The sequence below is a fragment of the Cariama cristata genome, unplaced genomic scaffold (genome assembly GCF_000690535.1).
Source record: "Cariama cristata isolate BGI_N322 unplaced genomic scaffold, ASM69053v1 scaffold22351, whole genome shotgun sequence".
In the NCBI taxonomy this organism is placed as follows: domain Eukaryota; kingdom Metazoa; phylum Chordata; class Aves; order Cariamiformes; family Cariamidae; genus Cariama; species Cariama cristata.
In genome coordinates, this window is record NW_009601430.1 from 44389 (window position 1) to 64839 (window position 20451).

The 20451-nt window shown below is 43.9% G+C and overlaps 1 protein-coding gene across 1 annotated transcript in view; it reads left to right on the plus strand.

The window, feature by feature from the left end:
- Window positions 1-20451, plus strand: part of MAPKBP1 (mitogen-activated protein kinase binding protein 1) — a gene marked incomplete at its 5' end in the record, with an annotated part of 68645 nt that overhangs the window by 26063 nt on the left and 22131 nt on the right. Inside the window, 15 exon segments of the mRNA XM_009710460.1 lie at window positions 1970-2140; window positions 5048-5185; window positions 6065-6247; window positions 7410-7570; window positions 9874-10063; window positions 11097-11243; window positions 12172-12235; window positions 12238-12352; window positions 12464-12555; window positions 12935-13060; window positions 14806-14876; window positions 15329-15450; window positions 16518-16593; window positions 17704-17815; window positions 18408-18471. Of these exon segments, the coding sequence (XP_009708762.1) occupies window positions 1970-2140; window positions 5048-5185; window positions 6065-6247; window positions 7410-7570; window positions 9874-10063; window positions 11097-11243; window positions 12172-12235; window positions 12238-12352; window positions 12464-12555; window positions 12935-13060; window positions 14806-14876; window positions 15329-15450; window positions 16518-16593; window positions 17704-17815; window positions 18408-18471 (1832 nt within the window).

Here is a 20451-nt window from a genome sequence, read left to right on the forward strand (position 1 = left end):
TATATGAAATATATGTATATTTTTCTCCCTGGTGTTCAGTTCTGATGATTCTGGTGGCATTTTTTTCTTTTTTCTTTTTAAATCTCTGGTGCTCTATTCTTTTCATGTGGGATAGGAAAAGTGGTGAAAAACGAAGTGGGTATTTTTCTTACTTAACAACTCAAACGTTTTGGTTTTAAACTTCATTGAGGTAAATGGCAAGTTCAGATTTAAAAAAATTTAAAAAAAGCCTTTTCAGTTATCCTTGAAAGCTTTTTTTTTTGCCTTGTTGTAAAACATGTCTCCTCTTGCCCTGTTGTAAAACCATTTCTCTTTTCAGTATCCTCCCGCGTGTCTGACATTGAGTTATTCCTCAGTGTAGCAGTGTCCCCTGCCGGTGTCAGCAGCCTCCTCATAGTCCAGCCTCAGTCCCATAGGGAAATGCTTTCCGAGTTCACTTTGTCAAGCTCACTTTTAGCAGCCTCATGCTAATTCTCCCTAATAACACCTTAGTTTTCTGCATGGCTGGCTTTTCAAGGAGAGCATGGAGGTTAGTCCTTGGCCACCATACATATTAAATGTCTCTTATATATTTCAAATCCAGAAGAAAATGGATTTTTTTTTTTCTTTTTTCCTTTCTCCTCTTGGAGGCATAGATTCCTTGTCCATGAGGATCACACAGAGCTCACTTTTGGTGAGCACTTCTTAAATGATAAAATAAAAACTTGTTTTGTTAAGATCTTGGGGTATATGCTAAGGTGCTGGGAAATATAGATATATATATGTGTATGTATATACACACACATATCTCTATGTGTGTTTAAGTACAGCAATTGCTTTGAAGAGCAGCTGATTCAGCTCATTGTAGCATCTCGCCAGCCACCTTGAGAGCTGAGCCCTGCCTTGCAGGAGGGGGAACTGTACCAACTGCAGTAAAATCTGACCACGGCGTTTTTCCAGGCCACAAGCAGTTGCTTGGCAAAGCTTTTGAACAAGACTATTAAAACATGTGCAATTCTAAATTTTTTAAGCCTTGACTTCTTCCTGTGAAAAGAAGAGTTGCCTCTCCCACACAATCAAATGACTGACTTAAAACTGATCAGAAAAGGTACCATTTTGCTGTGTTGCCATGGATATGTTATCTTGCAAGCTACTGTTTTGACAGACTTCGATGAGAAGTCGTGAGGATTCTTTTGAGTAGGATTTGCCCACGCAGCACATTTTCGGTCAGCATTTCAGCTCATCTTGCGCGCCTTGTTCTATTTTGGTTTAATAATAAACAATTAAAGAAAAGAATAGAATTGTCTGGCAGAAGGTGCTGAATTGGCATTTCTGAAGTCTATGACCTAATGTTTCTCTGGAGAACAAGCATAAAACCAGAGGCTCTGTTCCCTTAATGTCTTTTCCCCTGCCACTACCCTGCCCGTACTCTTTCAGGCAGCATGCATCCATGTGTTACCTTTGTGACAGAAATGATGCTGCTGGTCTCCCAGAGGCCTTCCTCTAATGGTGTGTGATAGTTATCACAACAGTCATGTCATGTTTTCCTGTGGCATGACCTGACTTGAGATCTCGGATGTCCACATTAAGTTAGGAGCAGAGGATGTGAGGGCCTTTTGGTTCACTGAGTCCAGAGATACGATCTATTATAATCCTTTTCGTGAGCTGACTGTGAGTTCCCATTGCAAAGATCAGAGATGTGCATCAGAAGTATTGTTCTAGTCTGTGGCTGTTTTGTGAGTAGCATAAGAAAAGGATTAAAGCAGGGGAGATTGTATTAATTCTTTCAGACAGCTGTTGAAATGCATATACTCCTTAGGTGGTCAGCCTCAACCTGGGCTTTGAAGAATCGAAGGAACCTCCAGAACTATTGTGAATGCACCATCTAGACTTCTTTTTCCAAGCCCCTACACATTTACGTGTTCGAATATGTCAGAGCTGACCTCAGGGGTTACGTTTCCTGTTCTGTGTCTCTTCTTGTCCCCTCCAGAGCGGACACATGCCAGCAGTTCGGGTATGGGATGTGGCCGAGCGAACGCAGGTGGCTGAGCTCCAGGAGCACAAATACGGCGTGGCCTGCGTGGCCTTCTCCCCCAGCTCCAAGTACATTGTTTCAGTGGGGTACCAGCATGACATGATTGTCAATGTGTGGTCATGGAAGGTAAGTTCTCTAGGAGGTTGGGTGGACCACACAGTGTTGCTAAATTAAAAAGAGTGAACAGTCTGACTGTAAACTGTTTCAGTTCCATCTTGCTTTCTGCTTTTTAAAAATTCTGTTATTGTTTGGTTTTTGACATTCATAGACAGAGACAAGTTTGGACATGAGAGAGAGTTATCGTCCCTTAGGGAAGGTCTAAGTCACTTCACTGAAGGGATGGTCTTTATACTTGGAGACATGTGACATCTTGCTGTCCAGCCGGAAAAGCCTGGACTTTGAAACCTTGTCAAAGCCCTGTGCTTTTTTAGAGGCTTATTAAAAACTAATTTATGAGGTTGAAGAAGGAAACTCTCATCAGCCAGGGATTTCTCTTGTGGTGTAGTGAGTGCTCTTGGCTTGTTTTTGTTGCATCAGGGATCATCCCATCCTTGATGACTGAGAAAGGGAACATAGAGAAATGACAGCGAGTGAAAGCCAATGGAGATCACTCTGTCTGCCACTGGGTTGGGGCAGCACTCTGTGGAAACAAAGCCCGTGTCTCCCCTAGAAAACATTTAAGTGTGTGCTGTTTGTGTATAAGAAAAGAAACTTTTATTGTCAGTAGGCTTGGAGTCTTCTGTATTAATAGATGCTAAGCGCGTACTCAGCTCATGCTACCTCTTCAGGTGCTGTAACCCTCTTTAAGAGAGATGCCATTTAACCTTCAATGCATCTGTTAAATCTCACATGGTAGTAGCATCACAGAATGGTTTGGGTTGGAAGGGACCTTAAAGACCATCTAGTTCCAGCCTCCATGCCTTGGAGGGAGTTCCAACCTCCATCTAGTTCCAACCTCTCTTCCACCAGACCAGGTTGCTCAAAGCCCCATCCAACCTGGCCTTGAACACTTCCAGGGATGGGGCATCCACAGTGTCTCTGAGCAACCTGTTCCAGTGCCTCACCACCCTCACAGTAAAGAATTTCTTTCTAATATCTCATCTAAATCTACCCTCTTTCAGTTTAAAACCATTATCCCTCATCCTATCACTACATTCCTTGATAAAGAGTCACTCCTCATCTTTCCTGTAGGCCCCCTTTAAGTACTGGAAGGCCTCTGTAAGGTCTCCCCGGAGCCTTCTCTTCTCTTGCAGCTTGTAAGTCTGCTCTTACTTAGTATGTTACTCTCTTCATCACATTTCCTGTGCTGTAATTTAAGATCTCACTGTTAGTTCTCTACTGCATGAGCTGAAATTTGACCTTGCTATTTTTTTGTGTAGCTGAACTGTGTAGTGATAAAACATAAACATGTATGCCAGTATTCAAAATTGAGTGCCTAGCCTTTTGGTTCTTTCTAGTTATACAAATGAAAGAAGTAACTTGGAGATGGTTACAATGCATGACATGTGTGGGACAGTACAAGTAGCTTTGTTTTCCCTTGCGTATGTATGTTTTTCTGTTCACTGTGATCCTATTTATAATTATGTGCTTGAGAGCTTGTGAAGTAAGGATTATCTCACTCTTATGTGCTGAAGAACACACACTTTAAGCATATGTTCCAGACTGTGACTATCAGGAGGTCCAGCTAGCCTTTATTTTGCAGGCTGGGTACCAAAAGTAGAGAGATTTTGCCTGACCAAAGTCAAAGAAGAATAAGATGTGAATACAAATCTCCTGAAGCACTTCCCTGTAATTTTAACCACAACATTTCTTCTATCCACTGTGCTGCTGCTTCAATTTTCCTGTTTTTCCTGGCTGGGAGACTTACTCAGTCATTTGACTGTGATGGAAAAGAAAACCCCTGTTGTCTGTAGGGTCCCTTTGCTTCCCTAAAGAAAGGCCACAGTAACGATCCAGATGTTGCAGTCTGCAAGGATCCTAAGCCTTTCTCTGTGCGTTGTCTTGAAAGAAGTTATGTTAATGGCCATCCCTCTTGCTTTTCCCCTAGTCTGGGTTGGGGGGTCCTCCATGGTGATGATGCAGCAGCCTAGACTCCTCTGTTGCTTTTTTTTTTTTTGGTTCTGTCTGATGGGACCCTTGGAGTGACGTGGTTGGAGTGCTGAGGGCATTGCCTTGGGAAGACTGGAAGGAACTTAGTCCCTAAAAGGAAGGGTAAAGGAAACAGAATGACAATAAGGAGTGCTGCACTGTTGTCAGCCATGTGCTGCATGGCTGAAAACCCACCACAGGCAGAGGGGAAAACTTTTTTATTCTCACTTCTGCCAATCCCTGGAGGAAAACTGAGCACTGGTATTGTGGACAGGGAGCCTCTGCCATCTGACTGTTCTGCTTGCGCAGTGTCCGTCCCTGCTGTCGTCTTCCTCCTTTCCCAAACTCTTTGATGTTTTGATGTGCACGTTTGACATGTAGCAGATTTTGCTTTGTCCCTTCCAATACAGGCATGGTCTTTTTGTGTTTTGGGTCTTTTTGGTAAAGCATCATGTCTTTGAAGAGAAGAGAGAATTTATGGAGGAACCAGTACTGTTTTCCCTGGGGAAAATACCTGTTCCCCATCTTGAGTGCCTTGCCCTCATTGCTGCCTGGAGGCTGGGAGAGCTCCTCCTTGGGTTGGCCTACGTATGCTTTTGCTGTTTAGGAAGGGAAATGGGTTTGCTCTGAGCTCCTGGTGATTGTGAAACCAACATGTTTGTCATGGCTCAGGCAGCAAGTTCCTGCAGGCACTACTGCCTGCTGATTTGTTCTCGATCCCAGTCAATGTGGATGTGGAATTGAATGTAAATGTGAATTGTACTATCTGCCAAATCAATGCTCCGAGCTAACGCCGGGGAGGTTGTATTCAGGGGTGAATGGGGAATAGTTTGGGCCTAATCTTTTCCCTGCTGCAGCACTTGTGCTGGATATATGCCTGTAATTGAAATGAGTTTCCTTTGCCTGAGCAAAGAAATTAAGCTATCTAAACAATTATGTTTCCAGAAAAACATTGTAGTGGCAGCCAACAAAGTCTCTAGTAAAGTGACAGCGGTGTCATTCTCAGAGGACTGCAGTTACTTTGTCACTGCTGGAAATCGACACATCAAGTTCTGGTACCTGGATGACAGCAAAACCTCCAAGGTGAGAGAAGGTGCATCAAGGCCAAGTTGTGAACAGGCATTTCCATCTTATGGTGGGGTGGATTTTGCCCCCGAGAGCTGTGGGAAGTGGAAACTCTTTGATTTTGCTGGGATTCAAGGATAGCCCTCCACCCCTGGCTCTCAAGTCTCAGTCTCCCCATGGACAGGTAGCACCAAAAGGCACCAAAAGCTTGTCTTATCCTGTGCTGAGGTAGGGGCATGGCTCCTGGAGTTGTATAGCAGCATACTTGTTCTTTGGTAGTTACATATACTGAAGGACAAAAAGAATAGAAGAGAGCTGCAGTCATGGAACTTTTTGGAGCACAGAGGTGGGGAGAGCTGTTTGATGTTGGTATGAGCCTCTCAAAAGGTTGTGAGTGGTTAAACTTTTAGCTATTCTGTTCTTTTCTGGGGGACAGAATCCACTTTTTTTGAAGCATCAGCTAAAGTGGTTAAACTTTTAGCTGTTCTGTTCTTTTCTGGGGGACAGAATCCACATATGATCACTTTTCTGTGTGCTCATGAACAGATGTTCCTACTTCATACTTGGACCCTGCTTTGGCATTTGATATAAATCACAGATTGGCCATAGAAGGGTTGTTCTTCAGTGATTGATCTGCTGTCTCTGGGTCATATGTTTGGATGTGCAGTTTTCGTGGCACTAACAGGGTTCCTTTCCACTGATGTGCTAATACTGGTGGTCCCAATATGCTGTGCCACCAATAGGTCTGCAGCAAGTAAAACGTGTCACTGCCTCTCCCTGTAGGCTGTTGGCAGCTCTCTTTCTTTGAGGCACTTCAGCACTCAAGGCTTGATGTTCTAAAAAATGTCTGCCGGGACTGCCTCACTCTGTTTCTAACAAACTGTTTTTTATTGGTAGGTCAATGCCACAGTCCCCTTGCTAGGTCGCTCGGGATTGCTTGGAGAACTGAGGAACAACTTCTTTGCGGACGTGGCTTGTGGAAGGGGCAAAAAAGCTGACAGCACCTTCTGTATCACATCCTCAGGCCTGCTCTGTGAATTCAATGAAAAAAGGCTGCTAGACAAGTGGGTGGAGCTGAGGGTGAGTTTTACATCTTCCTGTCCTGCAATATTTGTGCCTGCTGAAGCAGAGCAGGAACAACAAATAAGGGCACTTGGAGCACAAGCTGACCACCAGCAGTGAAAGTCATTGGGCCTCTGCCACTTTTTGATTTACTCTAGAAGGCCGGGCAAAAATAGCGTTGCTTCTTGGCAAAGGGATTTTATTAATCATTGAGGCTCCTTTCATTCTCAAGCCTCAGCATTACAGCGACTGCTCTTCTGGCAAAGCAGTGTCTTTATGTAGCTTTGGCAACCCCTGTGTTGTCCCTCCTGGCTTGGCCTGGACAAGTAGGAGTTTTAGACGGATTCTGATGTCTACCTACTGTACAGTCTCTTAGTTGGCTTGTGTGTCTCAAGTGCAGGTTCCCAAGGTACTAGTTGGTTTGGCTATTCTAAACCACCAGGTTGGCCCATAGTTAAGAATTTGATCGTGCTTGTTTTCCTTTCAATTGAGTGTAAGATGCCCACCTGAAAGGATCCAGTGTATTAAAATAAGGGGAAAAAAAATCCTTCCACGCTTTCACTCAAGTGAAATGCCTCTTCTTTTTTTTCCTCTCCTCTCTAAAATCTGCCTTTCACTCTCGCTCAGAATACAGACAGCTTCACAGTAAGTTGGAAAAAAGTTTTGCATTGAACTCATCCCCTTATCACCACACTCCATTTTGTACCATTTTCTGCCATTTGTACAGATCCCAATGGGAGGGGAAGAAAATCCATTTTTTTTTTTCTTTTCCTATCCCCTTGTGACAGGTAATGTATTGGCGTGCTAGTACAGGGTGGGGTGCTGCTTGCTTGCCAGTGGTGCTGAATGCCACAGAGAAACACAAAACAAGGTTCAGAGTAAGACTCAGCTGGACCAAACGTGTAGCTCTGCTGACCTCCCACCACAGTGGGTGGCAGGGAAACTGGGCTTTTTCGTTAACGACTGGGAATCTGCACTGGATCTTGGCTAGGAAGCTCATCACAAAGGAAAAATGGATTTTTAGGCTTTTTCTTACTCCCAGGGCTCCACTTCACTTCAGCTCTTCTGACCATGACTCCTTTGTCTGACAATTTGCTGTTCTCCCCGTCTTTGTGTCTGGTGACCTTTGAAGTGAGAGCTCATGGCTTATTCCCCTTCTTGTGTGCTGTGTCCTCCTCAGACCACTGTGGCAAACTGCATCTCTGTGAATCATGACTACATCTTCTGTGGCTGCGCTGATGGCACCGTGCGGATTTTTAACCCTTTGAACCTTCACTTTGTCACCACACTGCCGAAGCCACACTTCCTGGGAACAGACATCGCGAGTGTGACGGAGGCCAGGTACCGTGGAGAGGGTGGAAGGGAGCAAGGGAGGCTTGTATGGGTTAGAACTATTCCCCAGACCTTTGCCATCCGGAGTGTGATCTTTTTATGGATTAGAATTGGCAGGCTGTTGCAGATCTTGGTGAGTTGTTGCAGCCTTGTCTTGCATGGCTGGGCTACAGTCCAAAGCTGGTTGCTGGACTACACAGCATGTCTTGCTCTTCATCTCCCTGGAGTTGCGTGGGTCTGGTGGCCTTCTGACTTTGGTTGCTGTGAGCAAGCAGGCAGAGGGCACAGGGTGCTGTGGCACACTTCAGTTGTTCTGTATCATGGCACATCCTTTGCTTATCACTGGTAAGGGATGAAGACTGTTCTCTGTAGCAATATAATGATGTGCTAAGAGATGCCCAGGCTCTCATGGGGCATTTTTTTTAAAGGCTCCCTTGCAATCTTTTATAGACCTACATCTACTATTGTCTGCAGTCTTCTCCCTCAATCTTGTGCGTTCTGTTGTCTTGTTTTCCTACCTTGCTCCGGTATCTTCTGCCTTGGCTCTCTCTTTCTCACCTTCTGAGGTGGGTAATGTGATTTCCATACTGTTCTGTCTGCCGGCTTGCGGAGGCTTATGCTAGAGAAAACCCTTCATGTGTTGCTGTTTGCAAATCCTGGTTGGAGGCTTTCCCAATCTTCTTCAGTTGCCCTCTTTCACTTCTGTCACTAGTGGGGAAACAAATCCAAAGGTGTATGAATCCACCAGCCATCATTCCACTGGATATCTGGAGTTCCCATGTCTACAGAGATATACTCTCTTTTTGTTTTGGTGTTTTTTTTGTCTTTATTTTTTTTTTTTCTCCTTGTGTCTCAACACATTTTCTCTAAACTTATCTTGGGAACTTGAGGCAAAGGTTCGAACAGTGCACTGTATTGTCCTCCTCCAGAAGATCAGTGGGACATAATGATATTCCAGTAAGGGAGCTGGAAAAGGAGCGCTCTCAATTTACAACGTTACCAGTTTCTGGTGATGTGAAAGTCAAGCAATTGTATACATGGACCCTTTAAAAATACTCTCTGCTGCTGCCATCCCTCAGTCAAGCAGAAGTATTCATGTCATTCTTAACATGCATTTGTAGTGCTGATTTAAATCTTAACAACATTTTTTTTTTTTTTTTTTACATTACTTCCAAAGCAGCTTGAAAACACAGGACTCCTTATATTCCCATGCATGCCAGAGCCTCTCTGTGGGATGCCACTTGCCAGCAATGAACTGCCCACAACTGTATCAATGACTGGATTTTTCGATAGGATCCGGGCTGTGCTCTTCTAGCCCTCAAGGCTTTCCACTTGCAGAAGCAGAGCTCCAATTGTCTAGTGTGCTACATGTGCTTTGGCCCTCATCCCTGTGTCTCCATCAGTCCTTTTAAAAAATTACCTGCTCTCAGTACCCTGGTACTCTGGCTGTAACTATCTTATTCACTATCGTTAGTAGCCTTGCGGGATGGCTGTGTTTACCTCAGGTCAAGACAGCAGCTCCTTCTTTACATGCATGGCAGCAGGACTTAAGAGAGGACCACTGCAGAGGAGATACAGGCTTCACATGGTGTGATCTTGGTCTAACCTGGGGAAAGAGGTGTTTCCTTTTTCTGCAGAATTCCTCTGTTTTTAAGTTTGCATCAGCGAACTTGCCTATATAGACAGGACTGTACCCACCTACGGTTGCCCACCTCATGAACTACTACAGGCAGCACCAAGCTGGCCTGTGTGTGGGGCGGGTGTGGAAGGGAAGCATGTCAGATGAACGACCGCTGAAATGAATCGTTCCTTTGTCCCTATGCTGATGTGCTCCTGTCTTTTGACAGCAGTACTTACTCTTCTGCTTGGTCCCACACAAGAGCAGTTCCTGCAATCAGTAAACAAAATATAGTACTCACCAAAAGATGATCCTCCCCCTCCCCTTTGTTTTGAGGTTATTTGACTTGGATTTTACCACCTGGTTATGCAGGGGTAAATGATGATGATCTCCAGTGATGATCAAGTGTCCTCTTTTGGTCCTTCTTTAAGGAAAGTCAGTCATCTGTCTGTGGTAAGACTCTGGGTTGGATGGCAAGGAGAATGACTTTTGTCATGGACCTTCAGGCTTCTTTTGGGACTCTGATTGTTCAAGAGACAGGTCTTCCCAGCCAGCTGCTCTCTCTACCTATATAAACCACAGTGCATTGTTCACCTCACCAGCACCCTGGGGAGAATCTGAGCTCTCATGCTTCACCTCCTTGCTCTGACTCCAAGAGAGAAGTTAACCAGGCTGTTGTTCTCTCTTTGTGCAGTCGTCTTTTCTCTGGTATGGCTGATGTGAAGTATCCAGACACAATCGCCTTGACCTTTGATCCCACCAACCAGTGGCTTTCCTGTGTATACAATGACCACAGCCTGTATGTGTGGGATGTCAAAGACCCGAAGAAAGTGGGCAAGGTGTATTCTGCTTTGTACCACTCTTCCTGCGTGTGGAACATTGAGGTATGTTGTTGCAGATACAAATGTTGGATTGCGAGTTGCAACTGAGGAAGTCATCTGAAGAGCTGCCAAATTTGAATGCAAACACTTACTGCGGAGAGAAAGAATTGACTCAGATTTCCTCCTGTGGTTAGTGTGGTTGCTACAGGGCTTGAGTTGGAGCTGGGAACAGTTCTTTGGCTGCACTGCAATGGCTGACCAAACGTGTTAGATGCAGTGTGTTACTAGGGAAAAAAAAAATCTCACTATTAAAAGGTGAGAGATGGGAGAAGGAGAACTGGACAAAGCTGAATGCAGGAGCTCCTTTCACAAAATGCACAGGAGTTTACTGCTGACCTCAAAAAAAATTTGTTCGAGGTCTGTGGTGAGCAAGTGCTCCGAAGTCAAAGGAATGAAACAAGTGATAAGACCTCAACTCTGATCCTTCTTAACCTGTTTACCAGGACATCTGGAATCAGCCTGTCAAGTGGCTGTCATCTTCCACTCTGTCTAGTTGACTTTCCCTCAGAGGGACAGAGAGAAGGAAAGGAGGTACAGGAAACAGTGTAATTGTTAATATGTTGAAATATGTCCAACAGTGATCAGGAAAGGGGGAAGTGGAAAGAAGGTGGGAAGAGGCTGAGCTACTCTTTTTGTTACTATTTATTAATTGTATCTTACCCTTTCCTTCTGACTTATAAATTGACAGTAGTAGTTGAAAGTTGCAAACAACAGTGCAAGGTGGTTGTTGCATGGTCGTCGTTGTGTGGTCTTTGAGGTGCTCTCTTTGAACGATTAGAAACAAAGGATGCTGGGTTGTTGCATGCTTCTTAAGGAGATGTTCTATATTCAGGGAAGCTCAGTCAGTATTTGTTTGAAGTGAATATGAAGCTCTGATCTGCAAACAGGTTTTCATTAGGAGAACTGGCTGGCTCTTGCCTTTACAAAACAGAGAGGACAGCCCTTTTGTCTCATTTTGTTTTGAAACTTGCTACCAGTGTCTAGGATACCAAGTGCCAGGCAATCTCATTCAGGCGTTGATTTTACCTGCCCTTAGATGTATCCAGAGGTGAAGGACAACAATCAGTCATGCCTCCCCCCTGGTTCCTTCATCACCTGCTCCTCTGACAACACCATTCGTCTGTGGAATACTGAGAGCTCCAACATTCATGGCACAGCCTTGCACCGCAACATCCTGAGCAATGTAAGATCCTAGGTTTTGATCACCTCCTTGCCCTTGGGGTTGCTCTTCCTCATGCACAGGTATTCCCAAGTTAAGGTCCAAACTTCTTTGGATTTCTAAGTCAACACAAGCTTCTCTGTAAACAGAGCACAAATCTTGTAAAATGTATGAACCTGAAGAAACATGAAGGGGAGTATCAGGTGGAAAGACAGTTTGTCTGAAATGGTCCTGGGGACTGCAGCTTTTTCCATAAACCACCAAGGATTCGTCAAGCTTAGTTTTTTCCAAATGGCTCACGCTGTATGCTTCAGGAGAGCTGTTTCTCTTTTTCTTCATCTCTGTAATGTGTAACCACTTTAAGATTTGTTTGGAAAAGGTGCATTAAATGAGGCAGAGGTTTGGGAGAATTGAATGAGAAACAGTTTACACTCACTTCATCTATATAAGAGGGGGGATACTTATACAGAACAGTGATTACTTATGGACATTTGCTTCTATTCTGTTGTGTTGGAAGGTCCATGGGCACAGTAGCTCTGACCTGCCTGTTCTCAGCAATCTGTTCCTGGTGGAAAAAACTCTTGCTTTTTCTGTCAGTTCTCAAAAGACCTGGGCTGACTTGGATGATCCCTAGATGCCTTTCAGGTTCCTGCTGTGTCCCCTACTACATTGTAGTCTCTAATCCCAGAGCTTGTCTGTTATGCGGGAGATACTGTTAGTTTCTGGCTTGAAGGGGAATATTTTGCAAAGGATGATCGTGAGACACAGCCATGAAACTTTCACCCTACAATATGAAGGGGCTGAGTGCTTGCTTCTAGCTAAAAGATCCCACCAATTACAGCATTAGTGCCAATGAAGTGTATATGTTGGCCAGGAGCTCAGTTTCTAAGGCAGATGCTTCACTTTAATGTTTTGTAACTAGTTAATATTTCTGGGTGTATTCTATCCCCAGGACTTGATGAAAATCATCTATGTAGATGACAACACTCAGGTACTTCTGGACACTGATTACAACTCAGCAATGCAGACAAAGCTGATGCACAAGTGATGGATACAAAGGTGGGGATACGCACTGTCTGTGTGAGTCCCAGTGGGGAGCACCTGGCCTCAGGGGACAGGATAGGCACTCTCAGGTAATCCCATAGAGCTTCTTGTGCAGGTTGCAGGCTGGGCAGGCATAAGAATCAAAACCAGGTCTGGCTAATTTTATTAAACATACTGAAATTGGACATATTGTGTCTTAGGATATATGAGTTGCAGTCTCTGAGGGAAATGCTGAAGGTGGAAGCCCATGACTCTGAGATCCTATGTCTGGAGTACTCCAAACCTGACACAGGTAAATGCAATTGAGCTTCTTCCCTTTTGCATACGAATGTAGTGTGGAGCAAGTCAGAATGCCTAGCCATGGTATGTCAGAACTTTCAGTGGTGAGCTACTCCTGGATTTCAGAGCAGGCTTGTAGCCAGTAGAGCCAGACTTTGAAAAAGGCTTCTTTCTCCTACTTTTCCTTGGAATATTGTAGGTTGAGGTTGAAACTTGTTCTGTCTGTTGTTATAGTGTCAAATCCAGGGGCATTCCTTTGTATCCATCCATGCGGTTAGCTACAGTATAGTGTTTGGTCCCTAAGATGACTTGAGAAGCTGTTTTAAAATAGTGACTGGAAGAGCAAATGACTTCTTAGTAATGCTCTTGCACTCTTCTTAACTTTCTGACAGGCTTAAAGCTGTTAGCCTCAGCCAGTCGGGATAGATTGATTCATGTCTTGGATGCTGGGAAGGACTACAGCCTGCAGCAGACCCTGGATGAACATTCTTCTTCCATCACTGCTGTGAAGTTTGCAGGTAGAGAATCATGATCTCCCTCCAAAGCTGGATTTAAGCACTGCTGTTGTGCCATTGTGGCTATAAAGTAATTGTAACTGCTTAAACACTGGGTTAGGCCAGGCTGAAGCTGCAGCTGCTTTTTTGTCATCTTCTGTAGCTGCAGTCCTAACAGAAGGTGATATTTGATAATACTTCCTGTCTTTTCCCTTTTTTTTTTTTTTTTTTTCCCCTCTCTCCTTCCTCCCCACTCAAAAAAACCTCTCCTGATTGAAGTCCTCAGCATTTCTTTGGAAAGCTGAAAGCTGTTTTCTGTAATGATTTACTCCCTTTAACTGATGTCAGATGGCTACATGCTGTTCTTAGCGAGGAGAACTGTTGAACAGTCATCCTCCCAAAAAATTCCCCAAACCCACAAAAAGCGTTTTCGGATTAACTAGTCACAAGTAAATTTGTCATTGCATACCAGTGTAAGACTTTGCGTTCATGGTAACGGAGCACACTGCATCTCCAGCACTCGGTTAGTACTGATGGTCAGTGTGGTATATTGTGCTATTGTGGGGGAACAGCAAGGGTTGGCTGCTCTGCCAGGGGAAGCCAGTAGCCAAGGGTGACAGGAAGGCAGGCAAAGGTAGTGGCCTCACTGGCAATGGCAAAATCCCACAGAATTTGAACAAGGAGGAACAGATCAAGTCCAGTGACGGTAACTAGATCCAGCCAGTAATCCAGATCACCAGATAAATCCATAGTGATAAAACAGGTCAGCATCTCAAGGTCAGGATCAGTCTGGAGACAGTGAGCAAGGTCAGCCACAGTTTAGTGCCTGCCGGCCGAGCCCATAGCAGCAAGGCAGGTTCAGGTTCAAATCTGGAAGCTGAGTCCATGGGTCAGGGTCAGTGTCAGGATTTGGATCAGGTGGGTACGTGGCCTGGCACAGGTGTGGCCGCAGTGCTGCTGCAGTATAGCTCAGTTGGGGTTCAAGGATGAGAAACTCAGCTTGAAAGTAGCTCCCAAGTGAAGCGACCTTGCTGAAGCTTCATAGCAGAGGCTTCTCAAAGTCACTGTGAGGCTTTTTCAGTTTTTTTCTCAAGGAGCTCCAAGGCCAGCAAAAGTTTCTCTGACAAGTCTATCTTATGAGCGAGCTGGCCCTGAATGTGGCCAGCCAAACTCCTAGGAGATAAGGGAACGACATTCAAGGCCTGGCAGCGAGGGCCTTTGTGCTAGTCTGTGAGCTAAGTGCAGTCGTGCTCTAAGCGGGTGCGGTGCAAGTGGATCCATTTTCATTACATGGAGTTTTATCAGGTGTTGCTTTGCAGAAAGGAGCAGATTGGTTACAAAAGAGTGCTGAGGGAAGAAGGGAAGCCTGACCCTGCAGTAAGAAAGGGCGGCGAGAAACATGTGACTGAGGACTGAAAAGTGTCTGTTGCCTGTTTTCAGCTCATACTGAGTGTGAACTTGTCATTTCACCACAGAGTGCCGTGACACCCACAGAAGAAGCACGTGAGCATACTGTTGAGGGAGAAGGCAGAATTACATCCTAATCTGTTGTGTAAAGCCTCTGTATTAAGACTTCATGCACTCTAAGAATTAACATATGCTGTCCCTGAGAAAGGGCTTCTGTTTTGCTGCAGCATCCTGCTGCTTAGGTAGGAGTCAGTCTTAGCTAATCAGGACTGGAATAAATGAGCAGCGATATAAATTGAAACATTTCCTCCACCTTGTATCAGTGTTTTGTCTTTTGATCAGCTCTTGCCTTTTTGTTCCAGCCAATGATGGGAAAGTGCGAATGATAAGCTGTGGGGCAGACAAGAGCATCTATTTCCGCACTGCGCAGAAGGTAACTTTGTTACAGCTTTTTGTGCACTTTAAAAAATAATCTTTCCACAAAGGAACTACTTTAAAGAGTGATATCAGAGTTTCTGTATGAGCTTCTTGCTATTTGGGCCCCGGTGTCTCCCACTGACTCAATGAAAGAGATTACATTCAGAGAACTAGTTCGGTGAAGCATGCAGCTGCTACTAGGCTGACCTCTCTCAGCAAGATGCAAAGTAGAGAACTGTTAGGATATCTACTTTTCTTTCACTGCCAGGGCTATTGTGAGCGGTAGTGAAAGAGTATGGCCTGGAGGGAGGAGTTCATTGTGCATCCAGTCCCAGCTGCTCTCAGCAGACCTAGTTAGCGGGACGGGTTGGTTTGTGCTGGCTGTGTGAGAAGACTCATCTGTATTTAGAAATTTTTAATAATGGGTTAACTACTTAATTTTGACACAGTCTTTACCCACATGCTTAGACAGGAGAAGGGGTTCAGTTTACCCGAACACATCACATTGTTAGGAAAACCACTCTGTATGACATGGATGTGGACCCCAGCTGGAAATACGCAGCTATTGGATGCCAGGATCGTAACATCAGGTTAGTTTACTTCTTGTCTTGAAAATATTTTTGCAGTCGTAAACGGGTTGGCCAAGATGGCCCCATCTCCATCATTGTTCCTCTAGGTTCTTTGACACAACGTTTTCAGACAGATCTGAGGCCTCACCTCACAATCTGTGAGGTTGAACTCTGCCTTTCCCCTTGCTGATAAAAAGCTGTGGGTATAGGCAAATGTCCATGGGACTATGGGCTTCTTGCTGAGTTGCTCTGCAGAGCAAAGCCTTTCTACTGGAAGAGCAAGTGTGCCTTCCTTGGCACATCATTGAGCTGTGAGGCAAGAACTTCTGTGCTCTGGTAATTTTTGCTTTTAAAGGTACATCTAGTGAGAAGCTGTGAGGTCCTGTGGAATAGCTGGGACTGTAGGAACCTAAAACTAAGCTAGTTATGACTGTCTTTGGACAAGTGGAATCAATTCTCTGCTTCCTTTTTGTCTATTTCTCCAATCTGTCTACTTCTACCTTGGAATCAAAGGAGACTTTCTGCAGTTGTGTGTCTCCTCGTGTTGTATCTGCCAAGAGTTTTGATCATAGCTAAATACCACTACTGAATGTAATTTGGTTTTGTATTCTAATGTAAATAAAGAGTCTTGCTCTCTTAACCCTTTCCTTTAGTAGGAAGGAGCCACAGGTATTTTTATAGCAGGGAGGACTGACTGAAGCTTATTAAGAGCCATAACCATTAGCCATTACAAGGCATGGCAAGGTTTTCTCCCTCCCATTTGATCTCTCCTTCAGTGCCATGATGCTGTACTGGTTTTTGATTATTGGCTTGATAATCAAGCCTCGGTTTTAACTCAGATAATCTGCTTGATATCATATCATCCAACCTTGGGCCTCTACGTTACTTTCTAGGTTTTTTTCTTGAACCATTCAAATGATTGGTGGTTATAGTTCATAGAGATCATTTCTCTACTTCCTGTGCCTTGGCCCTGTTCCTTGTATCTCATGTGGAATAAAGAACAGAGAGAGAAAAGGATCCTGGTACCAAAAGCCACAGGGCAGTACCTGGGCAAAATGAGCAATGTTGTCTTCTGCCGTCCCCCTCAGGGTTTTCAACATAAGCAGTGGGAAGCAGAAGAAGCTTTACAAGGGATCCCAAGGTGAAGATGGCACCCTCATCAAAGTAAGCTGTTTTCTTTCTTCCCTTTTCCATTTTTCCAGCCATCTTTTTCAGACCATGAATGGTGAAATGTTGCTGGGAGCTGGATTTTTTTAATATCCTTTATTTTTTGTTTTTTTGTTTTTTTGTTTTGTTCTGTTTTTTTTCATGTGTAGCTCAAGTGAGGAATCTCAATTATTTTTAATGCTGCTTTGTTCATTTTTAGGACAATTATGTAACCAAGGGATTATGGTTGTCTCTGGAATTTAAAATTTCTTGGCATGTTGTTCTGAGATCATAATATACATTGCAGTTTAACAAGTAGAACCCAGACAGTGACATTGGAAGCAAAAGATACAGCAACAAAACAAACATAACCAAAAAAAGTTATTATTTAAGTACCATGTCTCCCTCAAAGACCAGACATTTTCACTCTCAGTTCCTTAAAGTTCTACAAAGGACAACGCAGAACATTTGGTGACATCAACTGTATTTGCTGTGTAGTGCTGCTTTAGACCTAGTGAGGCATTTGGAGGGGGTTTTGAATTTGATCCAAGATGAAGCAACAAATGGATGTATATGAAAGGAAAAAAACACGAACAATCCCAACCCAAAACCAGGAGTTGCAAATGCTGGAGATTTGACAGCATCATTATCAAAGACAATTTCTTGGCAATGTTGAGTTCTTTTTTGGTTTCTCTCCTCAAGATTGGAATCTTTTAATATTTCACTCAACTCTGTCAGCTCTGAGGAGAGGTGTGTTTTGGCATGTGTGTGGGGTTTTTTTTGGGTTTGTTTTGTTTTGATCTTAAGACAGAAGAAAGTAAGACCCCAGTCATTAAAAAAAGGCAGGAGAGAGGTTTAAGCCTGTCCATCGATGGTGATGCCTTCACAGTCATGAAGGCATTTAATGTAAGTGACTTTAGTCTCTGATTAGGTTGGAGATGTTTTTAACAGTTTAGTCAGGTTGGAGATTTGTCCTGGGATTCTGGATAGCCTGGTACTTAATTGGAGTCCTGGGGGAGCTACTTGCATTTTATTCTGTTACCTGTCTTGGGTGTTCTGGACCATTTTCACACAGTTTGAAGGCACTTTCTGCCCAGATCTTTACAATTCTCTTATCTCCTAAACCAGGTACAAACGGATCCCTCTGGTCTTTATATTGCAACGAGTTGTTCTGACAAGAACCTCTCCATCTTTGATTTCTATTCTGGCGAGTGTGTTGCGACCATGTACGGACATTCAGGTAAGGCATGTAAACTTCTGGAAATGCATTTTTTTTCTGCTGCTGACTACATAGTAGGGTCTGATACTAGTCAAAGCTTTCTGAAGGTTCCTAGCCACCAAAGTTTACTCAATGGGTATTTTGGAGTAGGTTATACTTGGATGAAGTTGTAATAGCTTATTTCACTGCAATTTCAACTTTTTTCACACCGCATTTTGCATTGCAAAACACAAGCACAGACATGCCTGTCAGGCCATGTATTTGTTTACACAGTTTTTCTAATAGCCTAAAAGGTAGTCTGTGGATTTTTTTCAGAGATATTAAGTTTCATTGTATACCCTTAGCTCCTACCATGCAGGAGCTATTCTGTTATAGGCAAAAAGAGAATTCAGTCTTCATACTTATTTTGCCATGGGATACCCTTTCCATGTCAAGCCTAGATTCTTTGTTAAATGGTTATGGTATTTGGGCATATTGATCTGTGAAGTGTGTTGACTTTAATCAGAATTTGAGTTACTGAGCACGTATAGGCTATTTGGCTAATGATCTCTTCTGCCTATTGGAATGATTCAGGGAAAGTTGGTTTTTTTCCCTTGTGCTTTATTTCACACAGAGATTGTAACTGGGATGAAATTCAGTAATGACTGCAAACATCTGATCTCTGTTTCTGGTGACAGGTAAGAGGGATTTGCTTGTTTGTGATATCAGCTCATGCCATCTCACCCTGGGTTTAACATGTGTCCTGAAGGAAGGTAGTATATATTTTTTTTAATGAGGGATGTTTTATGAATTCCAAAGAAACCTCAGAGCTTTCTGAATCCTAAATGTGTGCTGGTGGCAAAGCTCACAGAGCTTATATTATCCTTCCATGGAATGAGACGCCCATGTGAAGTACTTCCCTTGTGGTTTTTTGAGTGTAGGTACTATTCCCTGCTGGAAAGGAGACAAGGATGTGGCCTGTTTCCTTACCAGCCTTCAGGTCTGTAATGTAAGGCAGCTTGTGATATTCCGACCAGTGGTGCCAAAACTTTGTCTTAGAGTATTCCTGTTGGTAAGGTTTCACCAGGTGAATGAGCCTGTCTAGCAGCCAAAGGGACAGGCCTGTCCCCACGCTTTGCTGCTGTCCATATGGTCCTCTTCCCCACTCCCCTGAGTCAGCTGTGGTGCCACTGACCCCTCATTAAGCTGATTCAGGTCACTACATCAGCACACGCACCCCGCTCCAGCAGAGTTTTCTGCTGATTTAGTGAGATAAATCAGTTCACCAAAAGCTTAGGTAGTCACCAGACTGAGCCCAAGGGGAAAAGGAGAATATATGCCTAATACCATGATTGTAGCGGTGAGTGGACCCACTACTTCTGGAATCAGTGAATACTTAAATCAGCTGAACCGAATAAAATTTTTCCTTTGAGAAGGATGGTTCCTGGAGTGCTATTTCAAGGCCAGAGCAACCCAGATTCTCTTTCTTTCTGTCTCTTCTATTAATAAAACGCAATTGAACTGGAAAAAGAGTTTGAGAGGGTGAGTTGTTACAGAACATACAAGACCTTAAATCACATCAGTTGGTTATTTCTGTCTTTCAGTAAAAAGTGAATAATTAGGTTTTCCTCTTTCTTTACCTTTCATGTGTGTATATAGATTAGATTAGGGGGAAAGTTGCAGAAGAGAGAGTCCTTTTGTTGTGGATTTCTGATAAATTCCAGAAACATGGAAGGTTTGAGGTCCCCAGTGATCCTTGTGATTTAGTGCAACGTTTCCTTGTTGGTCATTTCCATGAGCGAAAGGGTCATTTTCTTCACTAAGGGTGTGGAGGAGGTGGATGAGAAGTGAGGAAAGGATTCACGAAGAACTTTGCTGTAAGGAGACAAGAAAGCATGTTTTTCAAAGGAGAACAGGGCAAACAGTCTGTTCACACACAGCAGCATGTGCAAAGAATAAAACTGAGAATAGAAAGAAAAATGGAGATGAGGAAGGGTGCAAGGACTGTGAAGCCCATGTGAGAAAAGTAGGGGGGGGGGGGGGGGGGGGGAAAGCAGCAAAAGGGGTAGGTGGGAGTATGTTTCTGTAGAGCTTAGTGTTGAATGCTAATGTGTTTACAAGTTCATACTGTTTGCTGCTTATCTCTAGGTTTGATAGCTGTGGGGGTGGGATAAAAGAACAAGCCAGATTTTCTTTCTGAATTTTGTTTCCTGCTTTTCACTATTTTCTCAGCAGCAGATTATGGTCGCTGTTATGTTCGAGAGAGCTGCTGCTGGAGGGGAAGCAGCTGCCTGCCCTGAGTTGCCATAGCTCCCAGATGCAGTGCCTCACCACTTTCCCCTGGCTGAAAAACTGGGGAGGGAGGATGACAGTGTGTTTGCTGTTGATGGGAAGCGTCTGTGTGTGATTTCAGTAGCTGGGAATGATGCTCCTGAGCTTTGTCACAAAGGGAGCGGCACTGGGAACAAGAAGGGAATTTTTCTTTCTTTCGTTAAAATCTCCACAGACTGCAAAGTGGGGTTCCTGTTTTCTTTTTGTCTGATACGGAAATAAAAACCTTTTGAAATGTCTTCTCATGAGAGTGGAAAAAAAGGAGAAGGTGCAGGCATTCAGGATCCTGGTTCTTTCAGCATTTGCCTCAGGTCAGGGAGACCAAAGTTCATGGTCATTGTTCAAAA